The sequence below is a fragment of the Cimex lectularius genome, unplaced genomic scaffold (genome assembly GCF_000648675.2).
Source record: "Cimex lectularius strain Harlan isolate CLEC.00 unplaced genomic scaffold, Clec_2.1 scaffold17, whole genome shotgun sequence".
NCBI lineage: Eukaryota > Metazoa > Arthropoda > Insecta > Hemiptera > Cimicidae > Cimex > Cimex lectularius.
The window spans coordinates 1,181,299-1,201,725 of NW_019392640.1; the positions used below are offsets into that span (position 1 = coordinate 1,181,299).

Here is a 20,427-nt window from a genome sequence, read left to right on the forward strand (position 1 = left end):
AGAATTATGACCTAATTATTATTAAATTATATATATTCTTTTCCTTACCATCTTTCAAAAGCTTTTTGTCAGTGCCACGTAAAACTATAACTAATTCATAAAAATTTTTTCTCTCAACAAATGCTACATTAAAAATAAAGTATAATTAATTATTTGTAGATTGTGAGATGCAGTCTGGTGTGATGTAGGTTTTAGAAAAACATTTTCTTTATCATGCCAATGTTTCGAAGTTTATAAATCCCAGGCCCTGAAGATGATTTCAATAAAGATTGAAATGTTGGCACGATAAAGAAAATGTTTTCTAAAACCTATGTCACTCCAGACTGCATCTCACAATTCCAAATAATTATCTGTACAGACTAAAGCAGTGAGGATATTAAAGTAATTTTCACCTATTTAAATTTCAACAAATTTAGTAACTAACAACAAATATAATCCTTACTGATTGTAATTTGATCATCTTGGTGTGTCTAAGTTAACTGGGTTGATCTGTAGACACCTTCCCTATCTTGACAGAATCACACAAACACACTGATGATAGACTAACCCGTGCAAGCATAGGCTGACTTATTTTTTGAATATTATTGCATAAAGTAGTGACAAAATAAAAACACTGGTTTATTTTGAATTATAATAATATTTATACTGATTTATAATTTTGATGTGGTGTGGTTGAAATGAAAAATTACTGCCCCACTCATAACACTATGTTTCATCTCAACCATATTCTAAATAAATTTTATCTCAACTAAAAACCTTAATTTATTCTAAATAAAAATGATTTAAATCATTACATGGGTTAGAGGTTAGGGCCAATTAAAAACATAGTTAGTGTCACAAGCGGGATTCGAACCCACAACCTTCGGCTCAATACGCCGCTGCTCGAACCACTTGAGCTATCATGACTTCGATCTACTGGACAACAACTCCCCATCTCAACCTACAACTTTTCAAAATTTTCCCTCCTTTTTGCCATTTTTCAACCAAGACCTTACATAAAAAAATTAATTAATTGAAAGAGGTAATTTGGTCAATCAGACCATTAAATATGATGGATTTAAAAATATAGGATTTATTAATGTTTATATTCATTTGTAATTGGGTTTTCCTGTATAATAAATTAATAAATAAATGAAAAATAATTTATGTTTATGTTGATGTTTTGTAAATGGTGAATATGTCAATAGCATATGTGATTTACTTGATTGAAGAATGCATTCCTTGGCTTCATAAAAAGAGCAAGTAAGAATGCCACCAGGTATATTTTGCTTGGACTCAGCAGCGAGTATCTGGGTCCTATTACAGAATGTTTTGGTCTTGATGAAAATAAGATTGAGACATATTGAATACGGTTTATTATATATCCATAATAAAAGAAATGAAACAAAATATTATAATAATACAAACAAACCCACAAATTGGCAAAACATTGGTACAAAAAACAATATAATATTAATAAGACAATAATTCACCCAAACTATCAAACACTGGCTAACACTGAGAAAATCTGACAAATGCCCAGCTAGTGCATCTTCTTAATGGCCAGAGCCAACTTAATTATACTTAACAAATCATAACAGTCCCTTGTTACTCTTCTTGGAGGAAACATTGTTCTTTTATGTATGCAATGCTGATAGTGTTGTGTACCATAGTGTGTGTTGAGAGTGTATGTACTTTTAGCATTAATATGTAGTCTGCAAGGGTTGATGGCAGAATGTTTAGTACCTACTGACCCTCCAATAGGTTTTAAAATAATAGATGTAAAAGGTGATGGAGGACCAGCACCCTAAAAGAATGAATGGTATGTAAATAAGAAAGAACGTGTTGTTGTCGGGAACAATAAAAAGAGCAGTAACATGAACAATACTTTTAATTATAAAAGGAGCAATACACAAACAGGTGTCGGCGGAATAACTAACAAACAATTCCCTCTACGGCTCTACTACAGTTACCGGTGTTACCAACATTCATTTTATACATTTATCTGCCAATATGTGTGTTTTCAAACTGACTGTCTTGATTCTGAAATGACCTAGTTGTTAAGACCCAGATCTAATGGTGGTTGGATGGATAAGACTGAAGCCTGAACCGGGAATGGCATCACCCTGCGTGGGTGATTCTTAAGGCCTGCCAGTAATTTATTGTAAATTACAAAAACTGGAATTGCGGTTGGGCTGTGAAAATTGGCAGACTCAACTCTGTACGTGTGTGTATGTGTGTACATACATATGTAGATTTGAACTTATATACATCAGCAATTAGTAGTGTACTACATTTTAAATTTACAAATTAGTTTCATTATTTGTTTCTCTGATTTTTTTAAGTTTTAATTTTATTTTTTAGAGGTTCATTCTCATAATACACTTAGCTTAATGTAAAACTTTTTGAAAAGGTATTTTTTGGGGGGGAAACGTTCTGTTATGGCAGTTGTTCCTGTTAACTAGCACGTGGAGAAGGTTCTGTATATTCTATTGTCTGTAATTCAATACTAATATAGTCTATACTACATAGTACATACACTATCTACTAAATAGTTCTAGTACCTGTTGTGTGTTGTGTTTTCTTTGTATTTTATACAGGTTTAAGACTGGCCTTATTTTATTAGTAAGTAGTTAATTTTATTGAGATACAAGGGAAAACTTTCTGCCGAAGACCTCATCGGTCTGTATAAACTATAAAGTAAATTGTTAATAACAGAAATGAAAATTTGCGAGAAGCATGCTTGCTCTTTTCAAAACTGGTACCCGAAATTTAAAAGGTGGACCACTCGTTCCGAGTTTGTCAAAGTGCCTGACGAAGTGCTTTCTTACTTAAAAAGTGACCTAGTGATGGTACCTTCAGAAGCCGTCCTCGAGACGAAGAAGACGTCCGAAGTCGACGACGTAACTTTCACAACCTGGGAGTCTGACGGTGAGGACGAAGACGAGGATGCCCCACCGATGCCCACCTTTCCTGAGTTCAGTTGTGACCTTAAAAAAGCGATGGACAGACTTGGAGGTAAGGTGTTCGTCAAGCTGAACTGGAGTGCACCATATGACGCTTCATGGATCGCCACAAACAATTCTCTCAAGTGTTCCAACCTTCAGGACATCTATCTTCTCCTCAAGGGATCGAACAGAATCGCCCGGGATTTGGAATCGTTCAAGAACCGAGACCTCGATTGTGTCATTGTGTTGAGAATGTGGGAAGACATACATCCCGGTAGCGAGTTTCGGTGTTTTGTCTCTGATGGTCAGTTGATCGCCATAACCCAAAGGGACAAATCCGAATTTCATAAACACATCCCACAATATAAGTGTAACATAGTCAATGATATCCGGTCATTTTTTGAAGAGAGTCTCAAGGGTGAATTCATTCTGAGCAGCTATGCATTTGATGTCATTTGGAAGGTATCGCAAGTCAAACTTGTCGACTTGAATCTGTTCAGCGAAGCTGAAAATGACTCTTTCCTCTTTACATGGGACGAGCTGAAGGATATGCAATTTGTTGAAGGTGTCTCTCCAGAATTCCGATACATTGGAGAAGAAGTCGGAATCCAGCCTGCCAATCTCAGTAGACACTTCGGGCTGCCTAGTGATCTCACAGACATGCCGGAAAGTACAAGCAGGTCCATCATTGAAATGATACAGAACAATATCGACTTACAGATTAGTGAAATGAATAATTGAGCTTAATCTGATAAAACTCAAGTGTTTTAGCTCTGTAAATTAGATTGTATATAGTTGTAATTTTTTACTGTAATTTCCTCATGTAATAATACACCTACAATAATTGTAAAAATACAAAATTATGTATTACATTATATTGTCAAATTAAATGTTAATAGTTTTTTTATTTGTGATTCATGAAATACCTCTTAGGGGGAAATGTTGGGGAATAAACCTAAAGATATCACTATGGCTAACACAGCAGTTGTTAAACCAATGATTGCCTATGAATTGGTGGTTTGGTGGACAAAAACATTAGATCTAAAGGCGGCCAGGATCCTCAGTGTTGCTCAGAGACTAGCATGCCTCATGAGAACGATCCATGGAATTCCTTCTCAATCTTACACCACTACATATATTTATCCAGGAAAAGACCAGTTCCATAATTCATAGGTTAATGCAGAGACTGACACTAATAGCCTAATCGCCGGGAGCTTTAGGGAAACATGGTTCTGGAGATGCCATGACCCATAAAGTCAGATTTGATAAAAAAAATTCAAATTTAAATACCTGGGAGAAAGGGGTCGCAATTTATGCCGACCGTATCTTGTATATAAATGGCTCTAAAACTGAGTATTGGTCAGGAGGTGGTATTTATGGAAATAATGCAAGGATTAAAATTCATATAATATGGGCAACATGCCTCTGTCTCACACAAAGAGTATTTGAGTGAGGATAAGGTAAACGGTCATTGAATTAAGAAAACATCAAAAACATGCCTATGTATTTTCTTCCTCAGATGACCAACCAAATAATTTCACTGGTCGATCTTCACTTCTAACACACAAAGAAATAGGCTATTGAACACTGTACCAGTGTGATTGAAGTGCCTGTTAACAGAAGAATAGAGATCTACTCAGTCAGTTGGCACTAAGGGTAATTACTGTATTGGTGGTAAAGTTCAGAGTCATTTGGGATTGCATTAGGGCTTTATCAGACAAAAATAACAAAATTACCCCTGTCTGGGTACCAGGGCACACTGCAGGGAATCATAATCTTCTAATATATATTTAAAAGGTGTAAAAGTTCTCAATGAGCAAAAATTAAAATTAATGTAACATATTTATGCTATAGTGATATAAACTTGGTGATTTATTAAGAAATATATTCTTTTCAAAGATGATTTTTTGTATTTGGATCAGAGAAATTCTTGATGCCACTTTTGTCATCAATTTGTCAATTAATAAATTATTCCTTAAAAATCTCTTGGTTTGTTTTATGTTGTTAAAATATGATACCATATGATTTCAGTCGACCAAAGACATGGATGATATTGATACATCTGAGCTGAGCGAAAGTTTGGCAATTAAACTTAAAAAAAGTAAATTATTTTTATGATTTGATCTTTTTTTTATAATAGTGTATTATTAACAAATAATGTTTTTATTTGGTATGTGAACTCAGTTGGCCTTCTCTCAAGTCGAAAAATCATTGTGATGGATTCGAGTGAATTCCGAAAAATGGAGAACTTTACAGATGAAGAGATTCATCTGGTTAAAAATGCTGCTGCCAATATTATCATTCCTCAAGGGTTTAAAACAGGTTATTTTCGTTTGTTAAATGAAAAATATATGTTTTAAAAAATGTGAATCAAGATCTGGTTTTCAGTAAATGAAGCTAAAAGAATATACAAAGATAAGTGGAGGACTCTGACTTTTGACTGCAAGGGAATCGATAAACTTACAGGTTTGTTTAAACCTTGAGCTTATGTTATTTATAAAATAAATTTTGTAAACAGGTGGTGGCATACCAACAAGGGGAATCAACGAACTTTATGGTGTGAGTGGTGCCGGAAAGACACAATTCTGCCTCCAATTATCGATCACAGTACAGTACCCCTTAGAGCATGGTGGTCTTGGAAAAAAAGCCGTATATATATGTACTGAGGACAGATTTCCAGCCAGACGCCTCCAGGAGATGGTTCTCAACTTTCCCAGGGGCAATTTTGAGATTGAAGGAAATTGCACAGACAACATTCTCGTTGACCATATCCCCCAAGTGGTAAAAGATATTGTTAGTTTATACCAATTGATCGTATTTTTTTACTGGTTCTTTTATTAGGAAGGTCTGAAAGATTGCATTTTGAAAAGGCTGCCACATGTTTTGAAAACGCTATCCATTGGCCTTATAGTCATAGATTCAATTACTGCTGTCTTCCGAGCTGAGTATGGCTCAGATGATTTAGTGGCAAGATCAAAGGAGTTGAAAATCATTGGGTCAGAGCTGCATAATTTGTCCAGAAAATTTAATGTCACTATTTTGTGTGTTAATCAGGTACACTTTTAACTTTTGTTCCAAGTTGTGATCCAAGTATAAATATCTAAACAAGTTTAAAGTTTTTGATTGTTTAAAGATCATGAGATGATCTGATGTGATGTAGTTAAGACCTTGTAACCTAGAAATTTAGTCAGTAGGTTCTAACCTACATCACACCAGACTGCATCTCACAATCTTTAAATAATCAGTAATTAAAGGTCACTAAATATTATACATTTCTAAAGTTTTTATTGAACTTTTCTTGTTATTATTCTTTCACAAAAGTACTTCACCACGTTAACAGGGAATGGGTATGTAAATAGAAAATAAAGTATGAGTGAGTGAGAGTATGAATGGGTTTGGATTTATGAACTGATCGTGTTAGTTCTGAAATCACCTACCTGTCCTTTTTTAAAAGAAGATAGTTCCTACTCACAGTAAGTTGTTTTCCAACAATCCGTATTTCAAGCCCTTAGCTCATCATCAGGTTGTAGAAATCCTTCAACCTGATGATGAGCTAAGGGCTTGAACTCCGGATCATTGGAAAACAACTTATTGTGAGTAGGAACTATCTTTTTTTTTAAAAGGATTCAACTTCGCACTCATTCCACCATTCATCATTTCTATCACCTACCTGTTGTTAACATTGGAGCCCAACCTTGATGCCTGGATATATATAAATATGTGGCATGTGCACATTTGAGCTTATATAAATCAGTAATTAGTAAATGTTTAATCTCTAAGCTCTAACTTAGCCTAAATTATAAGAGTAATTGGGAAATAAAGTTTCTCTATTTAAATAAAATGTACAAATAAGCAAATAACTATTAAATACTGAAATATTCAAAGGTGGCAGACTCATTGGAAAACAACGAGGTTGTGCCTGCTCTGGGCTTAGTCTGGTCAAACTTAGTTACATCCAGATTCCAAGTATTGACAGGAAACGATTCAAAGATCTTCAGGGTTGTTGCAGCGCCTGATATGAACTGTGGGGAGTGCAAATATAAAATAACAGCTAGGGGCATAGAGGATGGATAGAATAAACTGTACATACTTAAACATTCATGAGTTTTGAATTATTGATTTGTTCCAATCCCATTTGCACTATAACATTTCTCTTTCTTTTCTCAACAATTCTCTTTCCTTATTTAGCACTTGCAGATCTTTTAAATGTGGAAAATTCAAAGTAAAAATAATGTGTTTGAGAATAATAATGAGCAATATCATTTTCAAATGATCATTTCTGCAATAAAATGTATGTAAGCTGAATGTATGTGAAATGTTTTAAATATATAAAATTTGAAAAATTACCCTTGTTTTATTTATTTGTTTTTTAACAAAAACAAATTGCCTTTATTATGACAGACATGCTCAAAACAAATGTATATTCATATGATTGTTGTAAGAATAGTTGTTCCAAGCAAACTTATGTCAAATTATCAATATACACGAGCCGTACAAGGCGCTATCTTCGAATCCTAGTAAAGTGCTATCCCACGGATGTACAACATTTTAAACAATATTCTTATAAACTGTTTAAGCAGCATAAAACTACATATCTCTCTCTCTCCTGATTGACAAGTAATCACTATTATTCAATCTCTTTTGTACATAATAGTAGAACATCTCAACTGTTGTATTGAGTAAGTTAAAGTTCTTTTGATTTGTCAAAGGAAATTTAAATATATCATATAGCAGTTATGCTTTCGATTCTCAACTTCAACTTTGAATTCTTTCCGGAACAGCCGACGCAACGCCAATCCAATATTAGTACAATAGACTGTATCACACTATCACCCCCGCGCAAATCTGCTTGAAAGCAGCAGCGCTACTCTACTATACGGACGATGGAGAAACTAAAATGAGTGAGCTTGTCCACTAATCCAACAGAGCGTTGTTATAGCTCCCCCCCACTAACCGTGTAAAACTACTATAAAAGCAGGTTCGGGATCGTTCTAAGGCATTCGCTCGCAATGGCTCGTACGAAGCAGACAGCACGTAAATCCACCGGAGGAAAAGCCCCCAGAAAACAACTGGCAACCAAAGCTGCCAGGAAGTCGGCCCCGGCGACCGGAGGAGTCAAGAAACCCCATCGTTACAGGCCCGGAACTGTTGCCCTTAGGGAAATCCGTCGGTACCAGAAAAGTACTGAACTTCTCATAAGGAAATTACCTTTCCAGAGGTTGGTCAGGGAAATTGCCCAGGATTTCAAAACAGACTTGCGTTTCCAGAGTTCCGCCGTCATGGCTCTCCAAGAAGCTTCGGAAGCCTATTTGGTTGGTCTTTTTGAAGACACTAACTTGTGCGCCATCCACGCCAAGAGAGTCACCATCATGCCTAAGGATATCCAACTCGCTAGACGTATCCGTGGTGAACGTGCTTAAGCTGTGTTCCAATTAATTTTCAACGGCCCTTTTGAGGGCCACAAATTTTGTCACTAATTTAAACAATCATTATCATTTTTATAATTCATTTGAACCAGAATAAATAAAATATAATAAAAGGATTAATTAATTGGAAGAAGTTATTTTGGCAATCGGACCACGAAATATTTAATTAAGATTGATGAAGCAATACGAATACTTACGTATGTTGTGTGATTGCGACGTCGATTCCTTTTCTCATGATTAATATAAAAAACTTTCTTTCATTAAAGAGTTGTAGCATTTCATATCATGTGGTTATGTGTAGGCACGTTGGCTTTGGAGTTATTTTGTAGTCTAAAAAAAAAAATAAATCAGCGGCCTAATTATTTTTTTGGCCTGTCCAGGGTCGGAGTTAAAAACGTTTAATGATTCTTTATGCCAACAACCATCGACCGATATTCCATCACACACCGTATAAACATCACAATTATAATTCAACGGTCATCAAAAGTTACATGTTTAACGATTCCATATAAAAATTGATATAATCCAATAGTAGTCATGATTCACCAACCAAGACCTTAGATTAAAGTATAATAAATAAAAATTGTAGCTAATTGAAACGGAAAATTAACTCCGTATGCCTTGGAAGAGATTTCGGTATATCTTCTTCATAGCTTTCCCAGTGGAAGGTAAGGAGAAGGCCGGCAAGGACCAAAAGAACATCACCAAGACCAAGAAGAGGATGAAGCAATCCTATGCTACTTACATATACAGTGTTGAAACAGGTCCATCCCGATACCGAAATCTTTCCAAGGCGATGAACATCATTAATTCATTCGCCAATGACTAGAGGAAAACCAACACCACTCGGGATATAGACAGTTGACAGGCTCGTCCTTCCCGGAGAATTGGCGAAGACGCGGTTTCCGAAGGGACCAAGGCTGTAACCAGAAACACAAGCTCCAAGAAAACTGTTTTAATCCTTTTAAAAATCATTTCTAGTAAACTGTTCTGTATTTACCTCTTTCAACCGTACTTTTCAGGACCACCAAAAGATTTCACTTATCTATAAGGACGTTTGGACATAATAAAAAATTCCTTTGTACGTCGTATGTGTTATTAAATTACACATAAGCATAGTAATTTAGTTATGTTGTAATTGTTGCTTCCTCAAGCAAAAGTTCAATTAAGAGTCGTTTAACGATTTTCATCTAAACCAAGACTATAGAATAAATGTACAAATCAAATATTTAATTACATTTTATTAGTAGACAAAATCTTATAGAATTAAATATAAGCTCTGTACTTCTGAGTTGTTTTAACGTGCTCACGCTGGTAAGACTCACTAACCTCTTCTAAACAAGTCGTCATTCATGCATGCATTTTAAACTGGGCAGTAAAATAGCAAACAACTAGAGCTTAATTTTTTAAAAATAATTATAACATCCTTAGCTTAAAGTTGAGTATTAAATTAAGAGAAGTGTATAACAATGTATAAATTATGTCTGTGGTGAATGTTTTAAATAAATAAATTAAATGCCACTTAATCTCCATATTCAATTACCTCTGCGGTTGTCAATGTTGACTGGGGTACTGTAATCAGAAATGAATAATAATGACTAATAAGTCTGGATAATATAAAAAATTGAGTAGAGTTAAAATCATTTTGCAAGTTTATGAAAATAACTATTAGTACTGAAGAAGTAATCAGTTATCTTTTAATTCCTATTGTTTTTTCATATTTCCGATTCCTTTACATTCACTATTCTGCTATGTATAAATAAGATTTTTTTTTTTAGTCTATTATAATATATCTACAATTATAAGCTTTATTATGGAATAAACTAGAAGACGATTACTAGCCATGCTTATTACACGTTGTAACATTTGTTTGTATGTTTCATTTCTAATAAAGTATTGTTATTATTATATTAATCCATGCATAAAAAATTATAATTAATTGAGATTATTATTATTATTCTCACTTTAATCGATATATGTTTAGCAGTCATAATTGACTGTATTAATTATTTCAATTAATTATACTTTTTATCTTAGTACTTATTTAAACATGAAACATGGTAACATCTAGAATGAAAAGAAGAAACAGTTAGTAGTTCGTAGTTAGTTCAATAGATGGCGGTAATATCGAATTAGTTACATACTGCGGCCAATCAGAATCAAGAATTGTGACTATATAAGTTGTGCTGCACGGTTGTTGAACCATTCTCATTCTACGATCTAACTCGAATCTATATATTTGAAAGCAAATATGTCTGGACGTGGCAAAGGAGGAAAAACGAAGGGAAAGGCGAAGACCAGGTCGTCCCGTGCGGGACTTCAGTTCCCGGTTGGAAGAATCCACAGACTCCTAAAGAAAGGACACTACGCTGAGAGGGTTGGAGCGGGTGCATCCGTGTATTTGGCAGCCGTCATGGAATATTTGGCCGCTGAAGTTCTCGAATTGGCAGGCAACGCTGCACGTGACAACAAGAAGACCAGGATCATTCCCCGTCACCTTCAGTTGGCGGTCAGGAATGATGAAGAGTTAAACAAACTTCTTTCCGGGGTCACCATCGCACAGGGTGGTGTCCTTCCCAATATCCAAGCCGTCCTTCTCCCAAAAAAGACAGAGAAGAGCGCTTAAGTTGCTTTTTGCGACCGTTTTCAACGGCCCTTATCAGGGCCACCAAACATTTCACTAAACGATTTTGATCTTGGTGTTCCCAAGTATTTACAAAAATTTATTATTAAATACAGTTTTTTGTAATTGCAAATATAGGTACTGCAAGCTTCCACCGCGTACAATAAAGCAATGTATTACAACATGCATGTTTCCATGTTGTAATTGAAAGGCAAAAATTTTAATATAATTCACAACAGATCGCATCTCACGATTTCCGAATAATCATCGACGGTCACTAATCACCACACAGTTTAAATATAATTATTCCAATCCTTTAATCTAATGTTCCATATTTGCTTAAATAAAATATATGAAACTCCTTTGCAGTTAACGTATTATAAAATTTTTGCCTACAAGTATTGTAGGAAACTAATTTTTCTTCTAGAAATAAATTCAGAAGTACACTCATTCAAAGCCTGGGATATAGTAAGTGTTTGAAATAATTCGGAGTTTTTCTGTTCACATTCATTCAAATTATGTCGAATCAAAATTTACAATTTAATTTTCTTTTTATACCTAAATATGAAGGTCCAAATTTTGTACTGTAGTATACACTAGTTTAACTGGGTAAAAATAAATTATTTTGTCTCGGAGAAAACTTTGATTGTCGATTAGACAAGGAAGATTTGAAAGTATTTATAAAACTGCCAAATGCCTTTATTATAAATTTTCTAGTACAAGAAAAAATCGATAAAACTGTCTTTATTTCAGTTTAAATATTGTAAAATGCATTATTCTGGTGAAGTTCAAATTTGGAAATTATAAGTTTGACTTGAATCTACTTATTTTGACACGAAAGTATTTTCTCACAATTTGTACTATACACTTATTTTTTTCTGGTGCAAAATTATCATTGGCATAAATTAAAGTAGTTGTTAAATGACCGAATTCTACAATTTTTTGCGGAGCCCTCATTATTTTATATTTTACAATAAGTAAGGTTTAATTTTGTATGCTTTCAACACTGGCCCAAAAATAATCTAAACGAAGCGTGATGTTCATAAAACTTTTCTTACTGTTGAAATTTACTAAAAAATTATCAACTTTGCTTACTGCCTTAGTGTTCAGGTAATACGTGCTAAAATAAAATTTCCATTGGAAAATATGACGAGAAATACAAAACTAAAACAAAGTTTCGACTATTTATCTGTTTGTAACTTTTCAAAATAAGTCTTTCATAAAAGTATGCATGTTTTCATGTCCGGCGTGGCTACTTTTTAAAATAATCCGAAAGTTAGCATAAACTATAAAAACCAGATTTAAACATAAATATTTTCATAATAAATTTAACTTTTGATAAATAAAAAGTACCAAGTCGATTTACCTCAAATGAGAATTGGAAGTAATTTGGCTTGTTCCTATTGGTTACAAAGTGGAGAAACGCCTGTTTGTGCTATCTGTTAGACATTACCACAACGAAGTTCGCTTGAGCTTAGCTACTTTGGTCGTATTTATCATGTTCATGAAGCCGCTATTTTCATTATTGTAAGATATCTTGTGAAATCTTATACGATTAATAATTATAAAAAACAATATAACGATATGTTACTTAATAGTTTATAATAGTTATTTTCAAAGTGCAGCTTTTTGATTCGACTAATGCTGCTTATACTCAGCAGAGGTCGCCAGGAGTTTGTGGTAGGGATAAAAATCCCCTCCCTTTATCAAAAAATTGCTATATAAGCTATAGCGAACCACAAAATTTTATATACGGTTATACAGTCGTTTCTACTTGATCGAGTTATGGCACGTACAAAGCAGACAGCACGTAAATCCACTGGAGGGAAGGCTCCTAGGAAACAACTGGCAACCAAAGCAGCCAGAAAATCGGCCCCAGCGACCGGAGGTGTCAAGAAACCCCATCGTTACAGGCCAGGAACCGTCGCCCTTAGAGAAATCCGTCGGTACCAGAAGAGCACTGAGCTTCTCGTCAGGAAGTTGCCTTTTCAGAGGTTGGTCAGGGAAATCGCCCAGGATTTCAAAACCGACTTGCGTTTCCAGAGCTCCGCTGTCATGGCTCTCCAAGAATCTGCTGAAGCTTACTTGGTCGGTCTTTTTGAAGACACTAACTTGTGCGCCATCCACGCCAAGAGAGTCACTATCATGCCTAAGGACATCCAATTGGCCAGGCGTATCCGTGGTGAACGAGCTTAAATCGTTGTTTCTGCCATCTTTCAACGGCCCTTTTCAGGGCCACCCAAATCCGTTCACTAATCAATAGAATTGTCTTTTTATTCATGTCCTTGTTTTAGTCGGCTGTTGGATAAATCAATTGCTAATTTTAAACTTAGGTTGTTCTTCTGGGGCCGCTCACCTTAACATGTTTAAAATTAGCAATTGAATTGTATTTTTGTTTTGCTTGTGGAGTCAAGGGAACGGTTAAAAATTGGAATGCTTATCAATTGCTGGCTATGAAAAATAAATGCTTTTGCCTACTAGTTACTACTCATTGATCTTATTGGATTTTATAAAACCTGTGATAGGCTAACGGCATGAAATAATTTACATTTCGCATGAAAATACAGGACGAAATAAAATTCCTGTCGAAAAATATATTTTGGTATCAATATCAGAGTTATGTGAAAAATATTTATTTAGTTTTCAAGTACGTGTACTAGTTGCTAGTAAATATTTTGGTACAGATAGCACTAAATAAATGTATTAAAAAAATAATATTTTTGTGCGTATATAAATTAACTATTGTCCGATAAAAATGTAATTGGCCGCAAAGGTTTAGGCGTGGACACAGCGCTCATCACTGTAGGTCCCGAGTTCGAATCCAGCGGCTCTTCATTGGAACCCGACATAGTTACAAATGTTTGGTTTTTTTTCAATAACACCAACACCCGAGGGTTGATGTGACCTCTGCCAAAAACAAGTTTTTCATTCAATTAGGGTGTGGTAGAATACTCGATTTCCACCTATTATAACAGGATGTTAGGCTACTCGTTCTTACAAACTTTGCCAGTAGATTCTAAATCACTTATACTCCCGGAAAAAATCTTTTCGTTGCGGATGTTTTGTCTCGTAAACCAATTCCATCTGAGGACGACAATGAACTGGAAGAGGAAGTCGATTCATACAAGTTATATATATTATATTATTCAATATTAGTTATAGCGTTACTTGCAAATGCACTCGGCTTATCAGATGTCGATTAAGCACAATAGCATTTTTCTCTCCCTTAACCCGAGGTGACTTAATGATTGACCGAGGGTTAATAGATTAGATTTTGTGTACGCTTCCTCGCATGTAATCGGTGGCATTTAAATCCTGCCCTATCTGCATACAAAGTTTCCCGTCTACCCTTGGCAAGTTGCTTCATTGGATCTCTTCAAACTTGACGACAAATGGTACCTTGTAATTACTGACCATTACTCAAGATTCTTTGAAGTCTACCAAGTAGGGAAAATGAGAGCGTCAGACATAATCAAAATCTGCAAAACTACGTTTGCAAGATATGGAATCCCACAACTTGTCTGCTTAGAAGCGGGACACAATTCCACGGTTTTCAGACATCCGAATTTCAAATCTTTGCCAAAGACTGGGGATTTTCCACATCCTCAAGCAGCCCGCAATTCCATCAAGCGAATGGTGCCGCAGAGGCCGCTGTTAAGATCGCAAAAACTCTATTAAAAAAACAAGGAGCATCTGGCTTTAGCCCTACTAACATACCGCAATACCCCAATAGGGAATGGATTTAGCCCAGCGGAAATGCTGTATGGCAGAAAATTGAGAGACAACCGCCCATCCATTCAGCATGTGGGAGTTAAAACCTCCAGTAAATTTAGCCAAAGCTGAAGAAAGATATAGAAGGCAATACAAAATACATTACGACAAAAGACACTGAGCAAAGGACCTGAGCCAGATACAGTGGGGTGAGTTTGTTTGGATCACAGATCTGAAACGCCATGGGAAGATTGTCAAAGTAATGAATCAACGATCCTATCTAGTGCACACATCTATGAGTACAGTAAGAAGGAATCGCTTCAATCTAATTCCTGCGCCATATCTCAACCAAACCCCAGAACAACTCACACCGCCTGAGGAAAATCAAAAAGAGGGAGTTAAAGTCAAACCATCTGCACCGGACCCTTCAACTGAAAGCAGCCCACCATTACCTGATCCTGATCATCCAGCACAAAACGATACACCGGCCATACAATCGACACCTACACGGCCCAGACTGTCGGAGCGGACGGAGGACAACCGGAGATTCGGGGTTGGATGACTACCCGCTCTGGGAGAACCATAACCAAACCCCTCAGATACCAATAGGATTGAAAGTACAAAGATGTTGGTAAGGTGGCACCCGTGGGGGGATGTTATGGGGGATTGGGGATATTGTGAAAAATCCTGTGTTGATGTAACATTAAAGAAAATATATAACGTTTTGTTAAGAGTTTTACTTATTATCCACACCATAAAACAGATGCATTTATCACCATGTTCAATTTTACATTTTTTAATTTCAAATTTCTCAAACCAATCTAGTTCTCTCCCTTTGTTGAAACTATGTAACACAGTTGTATTTAAATTTGAATTGAAATTATGTTTTGTTTCTTTTATATGGTCCATAAATTCCGAAAAGTGTTCTTCTACTCTCTTTTTTATTTCTCTACCGCTTTGTCCTATATATTTAATATCACAATCATAACAATTAAATTGGTAAACCCCGCTTTTTGCCAAGTTGTCTACCTTGTCTTTAGGTTTTGAGAGAAAGTTTTTAAGTGAACACGTACTTCTAAAAGCTATTCTAAAACCTTCTTGTTTAAAAATTTTACTAACTTTTTGCGATAATTCACCAATGTATGGCAAACAACGGAAACCTAATGATTCATTATGGTTGGGTGGCTGTCCTATTGTTGATTCTTTTAAAGTTAATTTTTTTTATTCTTTTAACTAGCAACCTATCAATAAATATTTCCAGATACCCGTTGTTTTTGACGTGACAACGTCTTATAAATCGGTAACGCTAGGAGGCATTCGCAAAAAAAGTACGACTCTTGTCCCGTTACGATCGGTGTCCTGTTACGCTTGAGCCGAGAGTAACCGATTTAAGCCGAGCGTGCTTAGAGGCATGACTCTCGCTGTATTACGCTCTGGCTATCGTGCAGCGATGCACATATTAAATATTACATATGTAACAATCATTTAATGAATAAAATATATTAATTATAATATAATCAATTGTGTCCTCATTGTTATTCTGTGGTATATGTTTATTGTTATTCTGTGCTGAGTGTTCCTTGTTTTAGGATACGATGTCACGAGCGCTTGCGCCCAGACCCCCGAGTTTTTTTTTGCTATGGTTTTAATAGTTTTTAATTCTTTTTTATAGTTAGCCGATGTTAATGGAAGTTTTAACATACGGTCTATGAGTCAAATGAAACCAGCAGGCTTTTGGGAGCATGGGTGGGAAGAATATCTTAGTGTCTGTAGTTGTAGGTTTTCTATATACGTCTATTTCTATTAGGTTGTTTATTATGGACAATTTTAGGTCTATAAAGTTCAAACAACCATCTTTGTTAATTTCCAATGTACATTGGATACATTACATTTTAATTCTTCCATTATTTATTATTGTAATAGTTATTTGCGCTATATTCCCGCTTTCCGCACGTTCAAATTAAGGGGGCCATTAAAAACAGCTTCTCATTGGAACGTCGCATTGGCGGGTTCACTTTTGCAATTGATGACGAGACATGTTTGTAGAACTCATCAACCAGACGATGAGACAAAGGGCTCGAAATCCGTTTGTTGCGAAACAAATTAACGTGAGCAGGAAACAACTTTTTAAAAAGGATTGAATCCGTGACTCAAAATTCCTACTAATTTGCTAGTCTTGACATACTTTTAGTGAATTATTTTGGTGGCCCTTAAAAGGGCCGTTGAAAACGCAAATGGAGCAATTTATTTAGAACTGGTGTATTTGGTTACAGCTTTAGTCCCTTCAGAAACGGCGTGCTTCGCCAATTCTCCGGGAAGAAGGAGCCTGACAGCAGTCTGGATTTCCCGACTGGTGATGGTAGACCTCTTGTTGTAATGAGAGAGACGTGAAGCTTCAGCAGCGATCCTCTCAAAGACATCGTTGACGAATGAGTTCATAATACTCATCGCCTTGGAAGAGACCCCGGTATCGGGGTGGACCTGCTTCAACACTTTGTAAATGTAAATAGCATACGACTCCTTCCTCCTCTTCTTCCTTTTCTTGTCGGTCTTTGCGATATTCTTTTGGGCCTTGCCGGCCTTTTTCATCGCTTTCCCAGTTGCTTTAGGAGGTGTCATATTTCACAAGCTTAAACCCAAAGTGACGAGCTGCAGCCTGGAGACAGAATTTATACAACACCAGTCATCCCCTCCACTCAAAGAACACGCACAATTCTAACAACTCTATTGGCTGCAAAGTAACGGCACCACTGATTGGTGGCAGAGTAGTTTCACTATTGTACTTTCGGTTCGTTCTACTAGATCGCAGCTTATACGCTTTAACTTCAGTTGGTTTATGGGTCTATTAAAATGATTATTCGGAGATCGTGAGATGCGGTGTGATGTGACGTAAGTTTTTAGAAAAACATTTTCTTTATCGTGCCAATATTTCGAGTTTTATTGAGATCATTTTCAGGGCCGGGGATTTATAAACATTGTTTAAATTTTACAAATACATGTAGGATGTGAAAAAATTAATATATACATTGCTACAAATTTGACATTAAAAAAATAAATAAATAAAATGAATTTATACAATGCTAGAAAATTTTACATTTTAAAAAATGAATTTATACAACGCTAGAAAATTTTAGGAAAAAATTAATGTATACAATGCTAGAAAATTTTAGATTCAATCAAAGTATTTGTACTGATTCAAAGTGTTTGTTTTCCGTGTAGATGTTGGGTTGAGAGTGCCAGTGAGACACTAACACAACACTTACACCAATTAAAACTCAGTGCTGACAAGATAATACCTACAGACGCTTTAAAAAATTCTACAAACATCAAAAAGATGCATATAATTTCCACTTTGACCAAATTAATAACAAACACACCATAACACTGGATCGAAGTCAAGATAAGTGAAAGAGCAGCGGTGTATTTAGTCAATGGTCATGGGTTCGAATCCCGCTCGTGACATGGGCTTTTTTTATCTGAATCAAGCCTTATATAATGATTAATTAATTGACAAAAGTTATTCGGTCAATCGTACCACGAACTCTAATGAATTTTTATGTAAAGTTTTTGGTTGAAATAAAAAAGTTAATAAAAAAAGCTTACATAAAAATTAATTGAAAGAAGTAATTTGGTCAATCAGACATCTAAATGTGACGGATATCGAATTAATTTAAAAGTTATTTGCAATAAAAGTGACATAAAAACCCTTGCTGTAAAAATTAAATTGCTTGATAACTAAGGATCAGTAGCGAATTTATTAAGTGATGATTGGTGGCCATGAAAAGGGCCGATGAAAACTAAAGAAACGTTTAAAAACCCTTTTCGGCCTTCTTGGGTAGAAGAACGGCTTGGATGTTGGGAAGGACACACCTTGGGCCATGTTAACTCCATAGAGAAATTTGTTCAACTTTTCGTCATCCTGATGGCCAACTGAAGATGACGAATGATCCTGGTCGATAAATACAACCAACGTAGCTAAGCTCAAGCGAACTTCGTTGTGGTAATTTTCAACAGATAGCATTAACAGGCGTTTCTCCACTTTGTAACCAATAGGAACAAGCCAAATTACTTCCAATTCTCATTTGAGGTAAATCGACTTGGTACTTTTTATTTAACAAAAATTAAATTTATTATGAAAATATTTATGTTTAAATCTGGTTTTTATAGTTTATGCTAACTTTCGGATTATTTTAAAAAGTAGCCACGCCGGACATGAAAACATATGCATACTTTTATGAAAGACTTATTTTGAAAAGTTACAAACAGATAAATAGTCGAAACTTTGTTTTAGTTTTGTATTTCTCGTCATATTTTCCAATGGAAATTTTATTTTAGCACGTATTACCTGAACACTAAGGCAGTAAGCAAAGTAGATAATTTTTTAGTAAATTTCAACAGTAAGAAAAGTTTTATGAACACCACGCTTCGTTTAGATTATTTTTGGGCCAGTGTTGAAAGCATACAAAATTAAACCTTACTTATTGTAAAATATAAAATAATGAGGGCTCCGCAAAAAATTGTAGAATTCGGTCATTTAACAACTACTTTAATTTATGCCAATGATAATTTTGCACCAGAAAAAAATAAGTGTAGTACAAATTGTGAGAAAATACTTTCGTTTCAAAATAAGTAGATTCAAGTCAACCTTATAATTTCCAAATTTGAACTTCACCAGAATAATGCATTTTACAATATTTAAACTGAAATAAAATGAGTTTTGTCGATTTTTTAGTGTACTAGAAAATTTATAATATAAGGCATTTGGCAGTTTTATAAATACTTTCAGATCTTCCTTGTCTAATCGACAATCAAGGTTTTCTCCGAGACATAATAATTTATTTTTACCCACTTAAACTAGTGTATACTACAGTACAAAAGTTGGACCTTCATGTAAAAAGAAAACTACGAAGTTGTGTTCGGTCTGATATTTGTACGTAGAAAGCAGATCTAGAATTGATTTATTTTTAGGTTCACTAATTTCATGGTCCGCTTGACTAATTCTTAGGTTATTATTTATTCTTAGGTTTAACCCAGGGATAAATTTCCAAATATGGAGATTTTTCGAAAAAAAGTTGCGTTTCTGCATTTTAAATCCATTAGAGTTCGTGGTCTGATGGACCAAATAACTTCTTTCAATTAATAAATCTTTATGTAAGGTATGGGTTGAGATAAAAAAGTAAAATTATAAATAATGATTGACGTAATTTGAATGAATGTGAACAGAAAAACTCCGAATTATTTCAAACACTTACTATATCCCAGGCTTTGAATGAGTGTACTTCTGAATTTATTTCTAGAAGAAAAATTAGTTTCCTACAATACTTGTAGGCAAAAATTTTATAATACGTTACGAACTGCAAAGGAGTTTCATATATTTTATTTAAGCAAATATGGAACATTAGATTAAAGGATTGGAATAATTATATTTAAAATGTGTGGTGATTAAGTGACGACCGTCGATGATTATTCGGAAATCGTGAGATGCAATCTGGTGTGAAGTATATTAAAAATTTTGCCTTTCAATTACAAACGGAAAAATGCATATTGTAATGCCATTGTGTTTTATTGTACGCGGAGGAAGTTTGCAGCACCAACATTTCAATAACAAAAAACGGTTCCAAGTTTTATGACCAATTAATTGAAAGATTGGCCAAGCGAACCACGAAAACTAGTCTAAATCTATGACCATATTCTAGGAAAAACAAAACAAAATCTAAAAAAATCAGTATTTTATATATAT

The 20,427-nt window shown here is 35.0% G+C and overlaps 6 protein-coding genes across 7 annotated transcripts; 5 read left to right on the top strand and 1 right to left on the bottom strand.

Moving 5' to 3' along the window:
* Positions 1-2,395: 2,395 nt before the first annotated feature.
* On the top strand, positions 2,396-7,273 carry LOC106672211 (DNA repair protein XRCC3). 2 transcript variants are annotated; one of them, XM_014403451.2, is made up of 7 exons: positions 2,396-2,456; positions 4,959-5,028; positions 5,112-5,249; positions 5,316-5,393; positions 5,446-5,708; positions 5,769-5,981; positions 6,813-7,273. In XM_014403451.2, the coding sequence occupies exons 2-7, from the start codon at positions 4,971-4,973 to the stop codon at positions 6,999-7,001; spliced, it is 939 nt and encodes a 312-aa protein (XP_014258937.1). In that variant the 5' UTR covers positions 2,396-2,456; positions 4,959-4,970; the 3' UTR covers positions 7,002-7,273. The 2 variants fall into 2 exon arrangements, with proteins under 2 accessions (XP_014258937.1, XP_014258936.1); XM_014403450.2 differs by having other exon boundaries at positions 2,414-2,604.
* LOC106672160 (cell division cycle protein 123 homolog) lies at positions 2,597-3,834 on the top strand. Its single transcript, XM_014403356.2, has one exon. It carries the CDS (start codon positions 2,700-2,702, stop codon positions 3,666-3,668), a length of 969 nt encoding a protein of 322 aa, XP_014258842.1. The 5' UTR covers positions 2,597-2,699; the 3' UTR covers positions 3,669-3,834.
* Positions 7,274-7,917: 644 nt separating the features above from the next.
* LOC106672213 (histone H3) lies at positions 7,918-8,392 on the top strand. Its single transcript, XM_014403452.2, has one exon. It carries the CDS (start codon positions 7,937-7,939, stop codon positions 8,345-8,347), a length of 411 nt encoding a protein of 136 aa, XP_014258938.1. The 5' UTR covers positions 7,918-7,936; the 3' UTR covers positions 8,348-8,392.
* A 2,183-nt stretch (positions 8,393-10,575) lies between these two features.
* LOC106672216 (histone H2A-like) lies at positions 10,576-11,015 on the top strand. Its single transcript, XM_014403456.2, has one exon. The coding sequence runs from the start codon at positions 10,605-10,607 to the stop codon at positions 10,977-10,979; it is 375 nt and encodes a 124-aa protein (XP_014258942.1). The 5' UTR covers positions 10,576-10,604; the 3' UTR covers positions 10,980-11,015.
* A 1,726-nt stretch (positions 11,016-12,741) lies between these two features.
* Positions 12,742-13,215, top strand: LOC106672214 (histone H3-like). Its single transcript, XM_014403453.2, has one exon. It carries the CDS (start codon positions 12,762-12,764, stop codon positions 13,170-13,172), a length of 411 nt encoding a protein of 136 aa, XP_014258939.1. The 5' UTR covers positions 12,742-12,761; the 3' UTR covers positions 13,173-13,215.
* A 3,671-nt stretch (positions 13,216-16,886) lies between these two features.
* Positions 16,887-17,323, bottom strand: LOC106672185 (histone H2B-like). The gene has a single exon (XM_014403391.2). The coding sequence runs from the start codon at positions 17,304-17,306 to the stop codon at positions 16,932-16,934; it is 375 nt and encodes a 124-aa protein (XP_014258877.1). The 5' UTR covers positions 17,307-17,323; the 3' UTR covers positions 16,887-16,931.
* Between the last annotated feature and the right edge of the window lie 3,104 nt (positions 17,324-20,427).

What these genes read in the sequence shown, in the direction of transcription:
- LOC106672216 (XM_014403456.2), top strand. Translation starts at nt 10,605, where the DNA reads ATGTCTGGACGTGGCAAAGGAGGAAAAACGAAGGGAAAGGCGAAGACC.
- LOC106672185 (XM_014403391.2), bottom strand. Translation starts at nt 17,306, where the DNA reads ATGACACCTCCTAAAGCAACTGGGAAAGCGATGAAAAAGGCCGGCAAG.
- LOC106672160 (XM_014403356.2), top strand. Translation starts at nt 2,700, where the DNA reads ATGAAAATTTGCGAGAAGCATGCTTGCTCTTTTCAAAACTGGTACCCG.
- LOC106672211 (XM_014403451.2), top strand. Translation starts at nt 4,971, where the DNA reads ATGGATGATATTGATACATCTGAGCTGAGCGAAAGTTTGGCAATTAAA. An exon ending in GGGAATCGATAAACTTACAG is followed by an intron (nt 5,394 to 5,445) that starts GTTTGTTTAAAC and finishes TTTTGTAAACAG; the next exon opens with GTGGTGGCATACCAACAAGG. An exon ending in CTATTTTGTGTGTTAATCAG is followed by an intron (nt 5,982 to 6,812) that starts GTACACTTTTAA and finishes AAATATTCAAAG; the next exon opens with GTGGCAGACTCATTGGAAAA.
- LOC106672214 (XM_014403453.2), top strand. Translation starts at nt 12,762, where the DNA reads ATGGCACGTACAAAGCAGACAGCACGTAAATCCACTGGAGGGAAGGCT.
- LOC106672213 (XM_014403452.2), top strand. Translation starts at nt 7,937, where the DNA reads ATGGCTCGTACGAAGCAGACAGCACGTAAATCCACCGGAGGAAAAGCC.